This window comes from Scomber scombrus, chromosome 11 (assembly GCF_963691925.1).
Source record: "Scomber scombrus chromosome 11, fScoSco1.1, whole genome shotgun sequence".
Taxonomy (NCBI): Eukaryota; Metazoa; Chordata; class Actinopteri; order Scombriformes; family Scombridae; genus Scomber; species Scomber scombrus.
The window spans coordinates 19357703-19370887 of NC_084980.1; the positions used below are offsets into that span (position 1 = coordinate 19357703).

Genomic DNA, 13185 nt, shown 5'->3' on the forward strand with positions numbered 1-13185 from the left:
AGATCCAGTGGGCTTTTATTCAACTGTTATCCCCCGACCAGGCATCGGTCATCTAAAGAATGAATCCAATAGTGACTTAAATTATTACTCAGTATGCTAATGTAAAAGCTTCCCATGTTTTGTGGGTTTTCATGTTGCCAAAAATATCCAAGCGCATTAGTGAGGCCCGGAGTGCGATCAGAGCCGACTGCTCTGCTGCTCAAATTTAGGTTCATTATAAAGTAATCAGACTAGTTGACGGGTGGCTGTGGAGGAGCACATTCAGAAACTGGAAATGTTCCCTCTCCTCTGCGTAGTGATAGCTACCAAGTGACCGATCCTCTCTGTGTGCGTGTGTGTGTCTGTGTGTGTGTGTGTGTGTGTGTGTGTGTGTTGGCTGGCAGATAATGTGTGTGTGTGCATTCGGGAGATGCTGGATGGCAACCACAAAGGAATAAACAAGATACAATAGATATGTGTGGGTGCTGGTGCGTAGGCTATTTTTCTATGTCCATGCTGCCAAGAGTGCATGTCCTTGCCTATATGTTTGTGCAGGCATGCATATGTGAGTCAATTTGTGTGTGTGTGTGTGTGTGACATTTCACATATGACACAACAAATCCCACATCAGTGTTTGACTTTGGTAAGCAGCTTATCTGTCTGGTGTGTTCGTCTGTCTCAGACTCTAACCTTTTGCTGCTTTTGCAGACAAAAGACTGTTTTTGCCACCCCTTGATAAGGAAGGAGACAAAAGTAGCTCACAAAGCAGTCGTGTCTCTAATGGCGTCCTGTGTGAACGTGTTGCTGGAGCGACAAGCTTTTTCTCGAGGGGATCTGGGGAGTAAATGGGGAAGGTGGAACGGGTAAGAGTGGGAGAATGAGGCTGTGTAAACATTCAGTTGTAACACGCTGCAGAGTGCCAAATAAGTGCTGAGCACCAGGCACGCTATCAGCTTTGTTTTCATGTTGGTGCCCTCTCAGTTAGGCATGTGCATCTGAGAACAAAGTTTTAATATTTCTGTGGGGGGAAAAAATTCTTTTGTTTACTCAATCAAACAGCAGTTAGGAATTTTGTTTTCCCAGTGCTCAGATTTGTGTTTGACTATGTGGCTTCTTTTATGACAATGCACACGTGTTGAAACTAGATAAAAAATCACACCACACACAGGAAAATCCAAGGCTGTGATGATAATAATGACGGCCATCCATTTCCTTTCCTCCATTTTTATGGTGTCTTTCCTTCCTTTTTTCCAGATGAGAAGATGACTGGTGATGCTTCTTTGAGAACAACTGATCGTTGACATCGCTCCAGCTTTCCTCTCTCCCACCGGTGAACACATTGAACCAGTATTATCGGCCATCGGACTCCCGGATCGTTTGCATACAGCACACAATGGCCTCTGCACTGTGGAGGTGTTCAGTATTTCGCTGCCTCTTGCTCCTTCTCTTGTGCTTGCACTGTTCACAAGGTGAGTTGCATGGCAGAATTGTATTCTTAATGTCATTGTGTTCAACCTTTAAGAAGCCACTTATTATTCAGCTTATGAATGTGTTGAATTTATTAGTGCGCATTGTTGTGGCCGCATAAAAGAACTGAAGAGCTGTTATATCGCAAGGTTGCTGAGTTTGTCTTCAGTGGTTTTACCCTTGGAGTTTAAAAAAAAAGAAGGTATTTCAGACACTTCATACTGAACTCATTGAATATTCCTAGCAACCCATGGACGCTTTCAGTGACACATTTCTTCACTTCCAGAACAACACTCAAACAGTCAGACAAAGTCCTTCCCCTAAAGATTCATAACTGCACCTTTTCTGCATGATGAGCTTCTTAACAGATTGTGTCAGTGTTCTTTGAGGCACCAGAGCCTTGGAGAGGAAATACATTTTTTATTCGCACCTAAATCAGGCTGTTCTGAGCAGCCAGTGTATCTGGCACCATCAAAAGCAGGGCACACGACTCGGTGCCAGTGTTTCAGTGTTTTTAAAGCTCTTTTTTGGTTTTTTTCCCTTACTTTTGATTAGTACATTTGGCTGTAATTACAAGTATTGTCACAAAACACTCCCGTCTGTTAAATGCCCATCAAAACCACTGATGTTGGTCTGTCTACTTAATGATGATCATTACATCTTTTTACCCCTCTCAGTCCCATTGTACCGAGAAACAAAGTAACCCAAAATCACATGCTAGTGTGCCAAGAATTGATTACAGATAGATGTCGAAGTACATTATTTCAGGGGATTCCTTTTCAATTTGGATTTTGCCTTTCTTTATCGCTCTTGCTGTTTTGTTCTGTGATAGATTTCTCTTTCCAATTTTATTTTAGGTCTGGTTGCAGTGTGCAATTTGTTAACAAAGACAGATTGCTATGGAGCAGGCTATCCTCGCAATCTTTCAAGCAAAAATGCATTTTTTTTGTTTTGTAGATTAGCAATTAAAGATAATATGGAAGAGTCTTACTGAGAAATGTTACTGAGGCTTTTGAAGAATAGACCTCTGATTTGTCCCGGCTTAGAAAATGAGTTGAATAGTCCTGTTGAATTTCTTAAAGAAGAATACTGCTTTGGTATGCAGAAAGCCAAGGTTTTGGGTTTCAGTTGATGTGAGGGCTCTCAGCACTAAGAATGCATATTTACCCATCCATCAATAAAGGAATGTGTGTGTGTGTGTGTGTGTGTGTGTGTGTGTGTGTGTGTGTGTGTGTGTGTGTGTGTGTGTGTGTGTGTGTGTGTGTGTGTGTGTGTGTGTGTGTGTGTGTGTGTGTGTGTGTGTGTGTGTGTGTGTGCGTGTGTGTGTGCATGCGGGTCCCTCTGAAAACAATATCTGATTCTATCCACATGCCACTCACCTTCAGCCCGTCCAGCCCCAAGGGCCGGCATCCATGCGCTTATGATCTACATTTCCATCAGAGTCCCTGCAATGAAAAACTCCACTTGATAATTACCTCCTGTCCCTCACCAGGAGAGAGTATAATCAGGTTATCGTTTTCATCCAAAACATTCCTCACGCTTTGAAATGTTCATTGACATAGCTGAAAAGCAAGTGATTTTTCTCTCTCCTGGTACAGCGGAAAGGAAGGATCACCAGTCCGGTGTCTGTTTTGAGAAATAATTTGTGCAGAATCAAATGGAACCATGGACAGTGTAGTAAATACATGTAGTAAAACACGGATAATTAAAATGATAAATTGTACTTTTATAGGCACATTTTTGATAATGATCATTATTTATCAATAGTCTGGATGACAAATATCTTCCTGTGACTGCTTTACAATACAAGCCACCCTGTGTTTCACCAGCTGAAGGCAGTGACAGAAGGAAATGCTCGCTTTGCATTAGCAATGACATAAAACAGCTCTGACAGGACTGTAGAAGAGTGGACATGCCATTAATATCAGTGAGATAAAATGAAAAACAGTAATGCCAGATTTTATAGTGCATCATTTCCTGTGAGTCTGGCAGGCATAGGAAAGCTGTGAATACAGTGCAGGAATGAAGAACTCACAACAATGGTACTGAATATAAATATATGAAATGGATATTGCAGAAAGAAATTCTGATTGTAAAAAAAAAATTAAGTTTCATGAAAAAATTATGGATGACAAATGATTTGTATTTTTAGTGTATTTAATTGGATTTAAAGAAGCAGAGGAAACATCACACTGTGTTCTCTGCACTTGACATTGCTCTTAAGTCTCCCAATATACTATTCCTTGCTCTCATTATTTGTACTCCATTTCCTCCACCTCCTTGTGCCATTATATAACAGATATATAAAATGACGCTGTTGCTAGAGTAAACTAGGTCATGCAGGTATCAGATTTGTTTTAGGTGATTCAGACCGCCCAGTCTGCAGATATGAAAGAAGACAACCAGATTCAAAGGGAGCAACCACAAAGGTGGGGCAAGTGCGCCGGCACATACCTGCTGTGACTGAACAAAAACTGTTATCTGAGTCTTTAAAGTAAAGAAAGGCAGATTTAGGAGGGATTATGTCGTGCAGTCAGTGTCAATACTTTTAGTTGGCTCTTGTGTTTAAATGCCAAAAGGAGAAACGGGCACCTCGGCCTTCATATCTAAATATTGCACCAAAGGGAAATGTAAAAGATTAAGTGGTTTTTGTTGGATGGCTGTGTCATATCTGCAGAGATGGAGATCAGAAAGAAGAGGAAATGTTTGTTTAAGTATTAGCATGTGTGCTAGCACAGGCAGACTGTGTGAATAAGCGGCATATATATGCATTTATGTGTTTTTTGAATTAGCATCAGTAGAAGCAAGTCTGATCTACAAAGAACATGCAAAAGTGAGCAAAAGATTCCTGATTCTGCTCCGTTTTTTTCTTAGTTTTGAATACAGTTTATTTTTCTCTTGAATGGATATTTACTTGATTGTGAAATATTTCTTGACTGAACATACCAGCATGCTTGTGTTTCTCCCTAAAAGGTTGTAGAGGTTAACAATATGTCTCAGCACAACATTTGTCTCAAGCAGTGCCATACATTGTGCTGATGGAAGACCCTCCCTTGTGCCACACTGGTATTTCCAGTCCTGGGGTTGACTGAATGGGAAAGCTATTGTGCTCTAACTCCTCTCTGGCCCCGGGCCATACACATCCAGTCTGTCATCCATTGATATGCTTGGCTTGCCATTTTATAATTCATATTGAATACTGTGGGTCCATGGCAGGGCGATCATGAATTATCAGCTAAACCATGGGAGATTCACAGATGACTGGTCAATCTGTGTGGTGAGAACAAGCACACAGGGGAAAAAATCTGATATATCAGTCTAGCATGGAAATTCAGCCCAACTGGAAACATTTCAAGAAATAAGGCAGGGGTTCATTATCTGGATTGAATGGGCCTTTCTGCAGATTGGAAGCCATATTCAGAGAGATAAATCATCATATTTCTTACTTTTTATATTTTTATATACTAATCTAGTTTTGTCAGCATTTTGCCTCAATCCCTCATGCAGATTTTTTTCAGTGCACTAGACATATTTCTGTATAACATTGCGTAACAATGTGCTGTTTTAAGAATAGCAGGGAACCTGGAACGTTTTGAATCATAAGAGAACATGAAATTAAAATGAGCCAGAGTCACAAGAATCGCCAGGATCAGTATTTCACTCAGAGGAAATGAAATACAATATCACCCTTGATAGGGTCATCCTAGATTTATTGCAACAGCGATTTCCTGAGTGCGTTTTTTGGTAAAGCAAAAAGCAGCAAGAATTTTTCCATCCAATATGTGAAAAATGAGAGCAAGCCTCTTTTCCTTTAGGAAAGAGGCTTGTGCTTTGCTGGGAGTTTAGACATGATTGTAAAAACTGCTGTTATATGGCCAGCTGATGAGCAAACGCTTACTTTAATGGACAAGGAACTACAGTTTCTGACAGTTTGATTTCATTTTTTAAGCATGCCTTAAATCTCACTTGCTTGCAGCATCTCCGAAGCCGTTCAATTCACACCCCTTATGGTAACAAGTAGTATAAACGTTTGACCAGATGCCTACCTCACTCTTAAATGCTGTCTGCACTTGTTTTTATTCTCCAGGCAGCTTAATTCAAATAATAGATGAGTCCAGCTTACAAGCACAAAGTAGCTTGCCTTAGAATCTAAACTTTTGGATGCGCTCCATGTAAGTCACTGCTTCACAGGAGGGTTCAGCTGTCATAACAAAGAAACGCATTTAATCTTAAGAGGAAGCAGAGGGGTTTCTAATAAAATCAAGTCTACACTGTAGAATGCTGTAGACCTTTTTTCCTTTCTTTGTGTTCGGGGAGGTGTTTTCCAACAATATGAATCAGGTTTGAAGCAGAGACAAAAATATTTCGGAAGGCAACAAGAACCTGTCGGATATTGGTGTGGTTTAATGTTCACATAATACTTTTTAAGTAGCCTGTAGGCATGTCAGAACTAATTTAATTTGCACAAAAATCACAAGAGCTAAGTAAACACACAAAAACAAAAGCAGGCATGTAACATTTAACACCAAAGGGACACTGTGGTAAGGCAATCAAAGCAGATTGTTTCTCTGACTAAGTACCTGCGGCAGTGAATATTTTGTAGCACTGCCGCTCCAGCTGTTTTTTCCTTAATCACGACATACATTTTAAGCATGAATGTGTTATAAGGAGGTAGATTTTGAAGATGTATGTAAAAAAATACCAAAGGCCATTTGAACAAAACGCCACATGCTGTTATTAAAAGAAAAAGAAAGGGAGGCTAAAATTGTAATCAGTGTGAAAACTGTTAAAAACTGTCATTTGTCTTAACCAGTCTTTCTCATTTTATATCAGAAATGTCATTACAGCTCAGATCCTACCGTTTTGTTACTGCTGGTTATAATTTACACAGTAAATGCTGGTGTTAAAACTAATGTTGACAGTGGGGAAAGGACGGCAATCAATAAAAGAAATTATGATGGATTCGGTAAATGTGCTTTTGTATGCTTTCTGTGATTCGAGTGTGTGTTTTAGTGTGTGCACAGATTTTCAGTCGTGTTTGTTCTTTAGTCGGTGGAGGAGAAAAATAGTCAGAGAGAGACTGATGTGTGAATGTAAGATGAAACTGATTTCACTTTGGCTGTCCTTCCAATGGTTTTTTGTTCATTTTACTCACTTTTGTGCTGTGAATGGTCATATATGATTCAGATCAGTGTAATGATGTGTGTTGGGTCTCTCTCTGTGTCTGCTAGCTAGCTCTCACTACAGGCCATGAATGCATCTCTGTTGCATTCCCTGTATTAGTAATATCCTCAGGCTGAGAGCCGGTGCCATAGAGCATGACCACACATTTTTTGTCCAGGAATTTAATGTCACCTCAGGGTGGGTCACCTGCAAACAAAAGGCCACCAGCCGATTTGCAGGTATAAACAGTCTAAGATAAGCAAGCCCTCTCCCGCCGTGCAGGAAATTGAATAAGTACGCAGCAAGAAAGAAAGTCACAGAAACAGTGAAGCACAAAGAACGTTTTTGTTTGCCTTGCGCTGTCGATATTGACCCCCTTTTGTAGCATGTATCCCCATTGACTGTAGCAAGCACAATGGCCTCATCGACGATGAGGGGCAGGAAACTGTCTGTCATCAAGATCTCCCCATCCGTGCATCTCTTATCAGCGCTCCTGTTTTCTGCTCGCATTGACCGGAATGCTGGTGGAAGGGAATGAGGCAAGGTCATCACGCTCAAGTCAATCAAAGTGGTCGGTGTTCCAGAGATAGCAGGGGGTTATTGCCAAGGAATGTGCCTAGATTTTTTTTTCACTGACTTTCCTGACAAATCTCTGAGAGACTCCAAACAGTCCTGTACTGAAGCCCGCATAGGCTCTCCTTGTTGCGCTGTACACAAACCGCCATCCCAAAAAAATATCAGCACCAGTGGCGGAAGAAAATGCCCCGAAACAGCATCTGTTTATGTTCATGTGATAAAGACTTTTAAATATTGCAGGAATTATTATTATAGAGCCACAAAGTCTGCGGAGGGAGGAGGTCCGGGTTGTTGGATGGGTTAAAAAAGTTGGAGTTTGACATGGGCGACTGCTGTTTATTTTAACTTCGACTGCAATTGTTCCCTAACCCAGTGGTTCCCAACCTTTTTGGCTTGTGACCCTTTAATATAAAGCAATGTCTCCTTTTTGACCCCCTCATCACGTCAACCTGCATGACTTCAGGATGTGAGCAGTTCAATTGAGAAGGGATTGACACTTCTCAGATTTTTTCATTTAGATACTTCAAGCTTGAGAAGGTCAAGTAACAGTATTAGATAGTATAAGAAAAAGAAAATACTGGAAAATAGACATACTTTTGTGTATCAGAATCAAGTTTTTTCTTATTTCTGATTTCATACCTGGGTAATCATCTTGCCACCCACTAGATTAATTTCCAGTGGTGGTTTCCCAGGTTTTGAACCACTGCCCTAGTTATTTTAACCCAAACAATTACCTTTCAATAACCCTAACCAAGTAATTTCCACGATGGTGTTGAGATTTGGTTAGTGGTGTTAGATCCAAAAACACATTTGTGTTGTTCTAAAGGTTGCAAGTGACGTATTTTGTTATGTCATTTGGAGGACTGGATGGACAAGTGCCTGCATGATATGAATACCAATGTGTAGCTTCATTTCTGTATACGTCTATTTGCTCTGTTTTCTTTAAAACAGTGTGCAAGTGCAGACTGCAACCGCGTATGGGTGTGACTAGAACATATCTGAAATGTTGATGACCAGATGTGAGGTCCAGTCCTGGTACAGTTTATACGATCTGGAAAAGGGGCTAACATTGGTAGCAGGAGCTCAGGATGTGTCCTGAAGACATTACTGATAAGTATCAGCCATTAATCTAAGCCAGCACAGACGCTGCCTTAATTGCATTAAAAATTGTATTTTAATGTGTAATGAAATGTACGCTTGATGAAAAACGTATGTCAAAATGAAAAAGGCAAGCAAAACCTACATAAAAGGTTTATTTCTGATTTTTTAACGTGCCCCAACTGTTTTTCGATGAAACACCAAAACACAATTTCATGCTTAGACATGTGCCAAAATTACACTGGACCGCCTCATCTGCATGAACACAACCTTGAGTACACCACTCCACCCATTTCAGCATGAGTGGGTTCGTTTGGAGACATGAAAGTACTGAAATGGACAATGAAAGTGGTAGTGTGGCTGTTTTAAGGAAACTGCTGGCTCTGTGTCTGCATGAAAATAAAGCCTGTGACTCTTATCAGAATTGTCTGTTCATTATCATCTCAGGGCCCTGATCTCTGTTCCTCGTCATCCTCGTACTCTCTGGCTCATTATTCATGTAATCCGTGCTCCAGTTGCAGCCTCTCCTGACACCCTGTCTATGTGACATACTGTGTAAGCCTGCTGTTCTACGCCGTGTACAGGCAGGGCTGGGTGCAGGGTGGGCGGGGGGTTGATTTGGTGGGTGAACTGGGGAGACTCTGCCTCACCAAACAAGAACAGAAACACAAGCATGTGATGGAGACAAACTCACATCCTCCTCCGCACCCTTTCCCCTCCATCCCAACCCTGAGGGAGGCACTTGACTTATTCAGAGACGTTTTCTTGATCGGAAAATCCAGCTGGGGTTTAAGTTCAGGGGTAAAATATGTGCTTTAAGGGGAGTTAAGAATCACTCAGGGTGGATCAAACCTGTGAAACTATACCCTGCTACACTTGGGAGAGTCTGTTTAAATCACCTCTTTCTGCATGTTGCATCAACTCCCCTTGAAAAAAAAGAGATGCAACAATATGTTAGATATTGAACAAGCAATGAACTAATTCTGTCAAAATGGCACTCTCACGGGAGCATATAGGTTTTTTTCATCTTCCAAGTCGAACACCTTCATTTTTCAAATGTTTAGCCTCTGTGACAGTTATTTGTATCTGTGGAAAAGAGTTGTTTTCTCAATCGACTATACAAGGTGTCGAATTATACTTTGCTTTAATCCGTGTGATGTGCCGAAAGACTCAACATAGGAAGACATTACATCTGGTAATGTCTGTTCAGCTGAATTATTCCTGTCATGAATTATATTAAGCACTGACCCTCTTTGCATTTAGAGGATTATATGTATTAGTAATGTAATGATGCTCCCCTCTTTCCTCACTGGTATTCTTTGATGTGCACCACAGGGTCAAGGATCATCCAACAAATCGACAGAGGAGAAAACCTTGATTCTCGCAGCCAAATCAAGACACAGTCATTATACCCTCGACTTTCAGGCTTTTTTTCTTCAGTTCTAACTCCCCTGGGAGAAATTCTTCATCTGAAGTCTTCTGCAGCTGAGCTGGCTGTTTTGCAGAACCAAAATAATCCACCGTGTCGACTGTGCATCAATTGTGGCACAACTTAAACATTTTCTCTGCGTTGCGAAATCCCCGACTGTGATTTCTGCAACATCAAAACAGAACAGTCTGTGCATTTCAAATATGTTGTGTACATTGTGTACAAGTTGTGGCCATTCTGACAAAGGTTGTGTTTGGACTGACTTTAGCTTATGTGAAAAACGCACCTCCTTCATTAGGTCGGTTCAGATCAGTCCGGCAAAAAAAGTGTAACCATGCTCGGACTACGATATGACAACCTCTGGTAAGGTGCTGCATTGACCAATCACATACATTCAATACAAGTGCACTGTATGTTTCTCGTAGACTGCTTTGTAACAAGAACACAGTATTTCTGTTGTTAACCTTAAGATTGTCACAACTAAAGATAAAATAATTCTTGTCATGATAACTTGCTGTAAAGTCCATGGTACTATAAACCAGTTTGCAGTGTTTTGCCACCTTTTGTCTTCACACTCATGGATCTTTTATTCAAACTGGACTTCCTGGATCGTATATTATGTTTATAAGTACCTGAAGCACTGCAACCCCACTGACACAGCCCAGTGTATTACTTCAGCACAATAGCGCAGTGCCCATTCAAATCGTGCCTTTTCCGAACAGGCCAATTGCTCATTATTTTTCAAGAACCACATATGTATGTATCGGTTGACAAACAAATCAATTAAAATGATAAGAAATTAATAAATTAAACTGTTTAAATCCAGACAAACTTCACCAATGCCACTATAGAAGCAGTTTACGGACTTCCATTGGTTGATTCTGCTGCCTACCGTGTCTGCGCTCCTACTGTGTATGCCCGATCTCTCTTCCGCAGTTTTAACTGAGGGGGGCACATGCCTTTGTCCGTCTCAGCAAGTCAGAGCCCAGAAGGCCCACCTCGCTGTGATGTGATGGTGTTTATATCAAACAGCCCCCGCTGCAGACACGGAGCTGAGTGGCTAGCTGTTAGCTTGTTTATTCAAAGTTTATTAAACGTGTCGCGTGTCCAAACAACTTCACACTCGACAGTGCACTTTCTTGGGTCCTCAGCAGTACACCCGCCAAGTGTGAAGTCGACTCAGAGCCCAGAAGCCCCATCCAGCTGTTATGTGCCGGTGTTTATATCAAATAGCCTCCGCTGCACTAAGACACGGAGCTGAGAAGCTCGCTGTTCACTTGTTTATTCAAAGCTTATTAATATTAAACGTGTTGCGTGTCCAAATTGTACCAAATTCGACACTACACGACCATGGGTCCCCATCAAAATACCCGCCAAGTGTGAAGTCGATCGGATGAACGATTTAAGAGCTATGCAAAGCATAAACAGACACACAGACAGAGAGACATTCCTTGCTTTTTAGTTAGATGAACTGTACTGTCCATCTTGAACATACATGCCAAGTTCTATTCACAATACACAGTTCAATAGTAGATCTTAAGTCTATTTTTTCAAGTCATTAACGTTACAGGTGTAATCCCACTTCTGACCACAATGTGGGTTGCAATGGAAGATTGGCACTGTCTGTATGTCTTTATTTGTTGACTCCACAGATATAAGAAGAAGAAAATCATCATTTATGTCAGGTAGCCTACTTTTATTTATTTCTCAAGAGCAGCTCATCTAAACAACTTCAAACTCAACACTGCCGTTCCTTTCGTCCCCAGCAATAAATTTGTCAGGTATGAAGTGGATTGGATCAACAGTTGACAAGATACCCAAAGGACAAACAGACAGACAGACAGATTCCTTGATTCCGAGAGATTGTACTCGGCCTGAAAACCTGCTAATAGGCTGTGCTAACTTTGCACTCACCACCTCCATTGTACATATTCGGAAAACACAAAAATCACACACTTGTTCTACTGTTTGAGTGAAACACAGAAAGTATCCCCCTGGATTAAACTATTGTAGCTAACAAGATAAAAAGCAAAATAAAAATTGCACCGGCACACGTGCAACATGCAGCACTGTCCTGCAGGTATCCTTACCTGTGCTTTCATTTAGCTAACTGACCAAAGAAAGTCTGAAGCTAAAGCTACAGGTTGTAAAAAAGACATTTTAAACAGTTCTTGCTCTTTAAAAAAAAAGACTAAAAACCACAATAAACTACAAATACTTAAAATGCTCTCATTAGAGCTCCATGCACACCATTTCCGCGCACACAAAGCTTCCCAGACCTGCAGTGATTGGCTAGTGGCTTTTCGGAGGATTTTGGTGAACAGTCGAATAAGACTTGTGCTGCTCACCTAATATAGAACATATTACACGCCTGCATCTTGTGTGATAGCGTCCAGCATCCTCCAAATGGACCCATCTGAGGAGCTAGGAGGGAGCATCAGGGTGTATTATGCTTCGGCAGAATTCACACCAAATCAGGCGTTGCGGCAAAAATGCCTGTCCTCCCATTCATTTGAATGGGTTTTGTGTGTTTAGGCTGCGGGGGTGGGGGCTGCAGGGGGTGCCACAGCAGGAGACGGCGAGAAAGTTGAACCAGAATTAACGCAACCCAATACCAGTGCTGCAGTGGCCGATAACAGCTAGCGATCAAACTGATCAGGGCAGCACAACCCTGCCATGAGGGAGGACTAAGACATTACTAGGTAGAGGGGAAGACATTTCTCTTCATTTGATAATGTTAAAAGTAAAATGTGGCTAAAAAAGAAGAGAAACACAGAAAGAAAAAGAGAGCAGCTGTGGTCGAGTGAGCTAGAGACTGAATGAAGAGCGTTGGCGGTGGTAGTGAGAAAGCAGGTAATTGAGAAATAAAATGTTACCTTCCTATCGTTTCGTGACAGTTACAAATAAACACACCCCCACCCCCACCGTGCACCTCTGCAAAACCCTGCGGAGGTGGTCTGAATGCGGCCTTAGCCTCGGCAATATGACAAATCCTTCCCCTTAAACCCCTTCAACAAGACATGTGGCAACATGGAGCATGAGGTTCTCTCCTCCCCCTCGCTGTCTCTCTTTTTTTTTAAGTCAAGACAACATTCAGGGGAGGAATTAGAGAAAAGGCCATGGTCATGCATACAAATGATCGTTGTGGAATTTTAAGTGGTAACGCAGAATTCATGTATCACCAGAAAGAGAAAAGGGATATGACTCAGAGCGCTTTGTCTAACCACAAATGGACTCGGTTCTATATTGCCAGTTTCTATTTTGGAATACTTATATCGGAATCAAGAGTGTCTGATAGCAGTTGTCTGGGAAAGGCGGGTGTAGCCCCGAGGTTTGTGGTCTTGTCTGACACTGCCTTTAGAAACAATTCCCAGCAAGGTGGACCAGAGTGGGGACTAAAGTGTCATGGGAAATGGTGCCATATGTCCAACTAGATTTTCAGTGTTTCACCGCATTTCGACAGTTGAAATGAA

The 13185-nt window shown here is 41.4% G+C and overlaps 1 protein-coding gene across 1 annotated transcript in view; it reads left to right on the forward strand.

The window, feature by feature from the left end:
- The first annotated feature begins 1372 nt into the window (after positions 1 to 1372).
- LOC133990198 (adhesion G protein-coupled receptor L2-like) overlaps positions 1373 to 13185 on the forward strand; it is a 63509-nt gene continuing 51696 nt past the window's right edge. The window contains exon 1 of the mRNA XM_062428411.1: positions 1373 to 1448. Coding sequence (XP_062284395.1) covers positions 1373 to 1448 — 76 coding nt within the window. The remainder of the gene's footprint in view (positions 1449 to 13185) is intronic.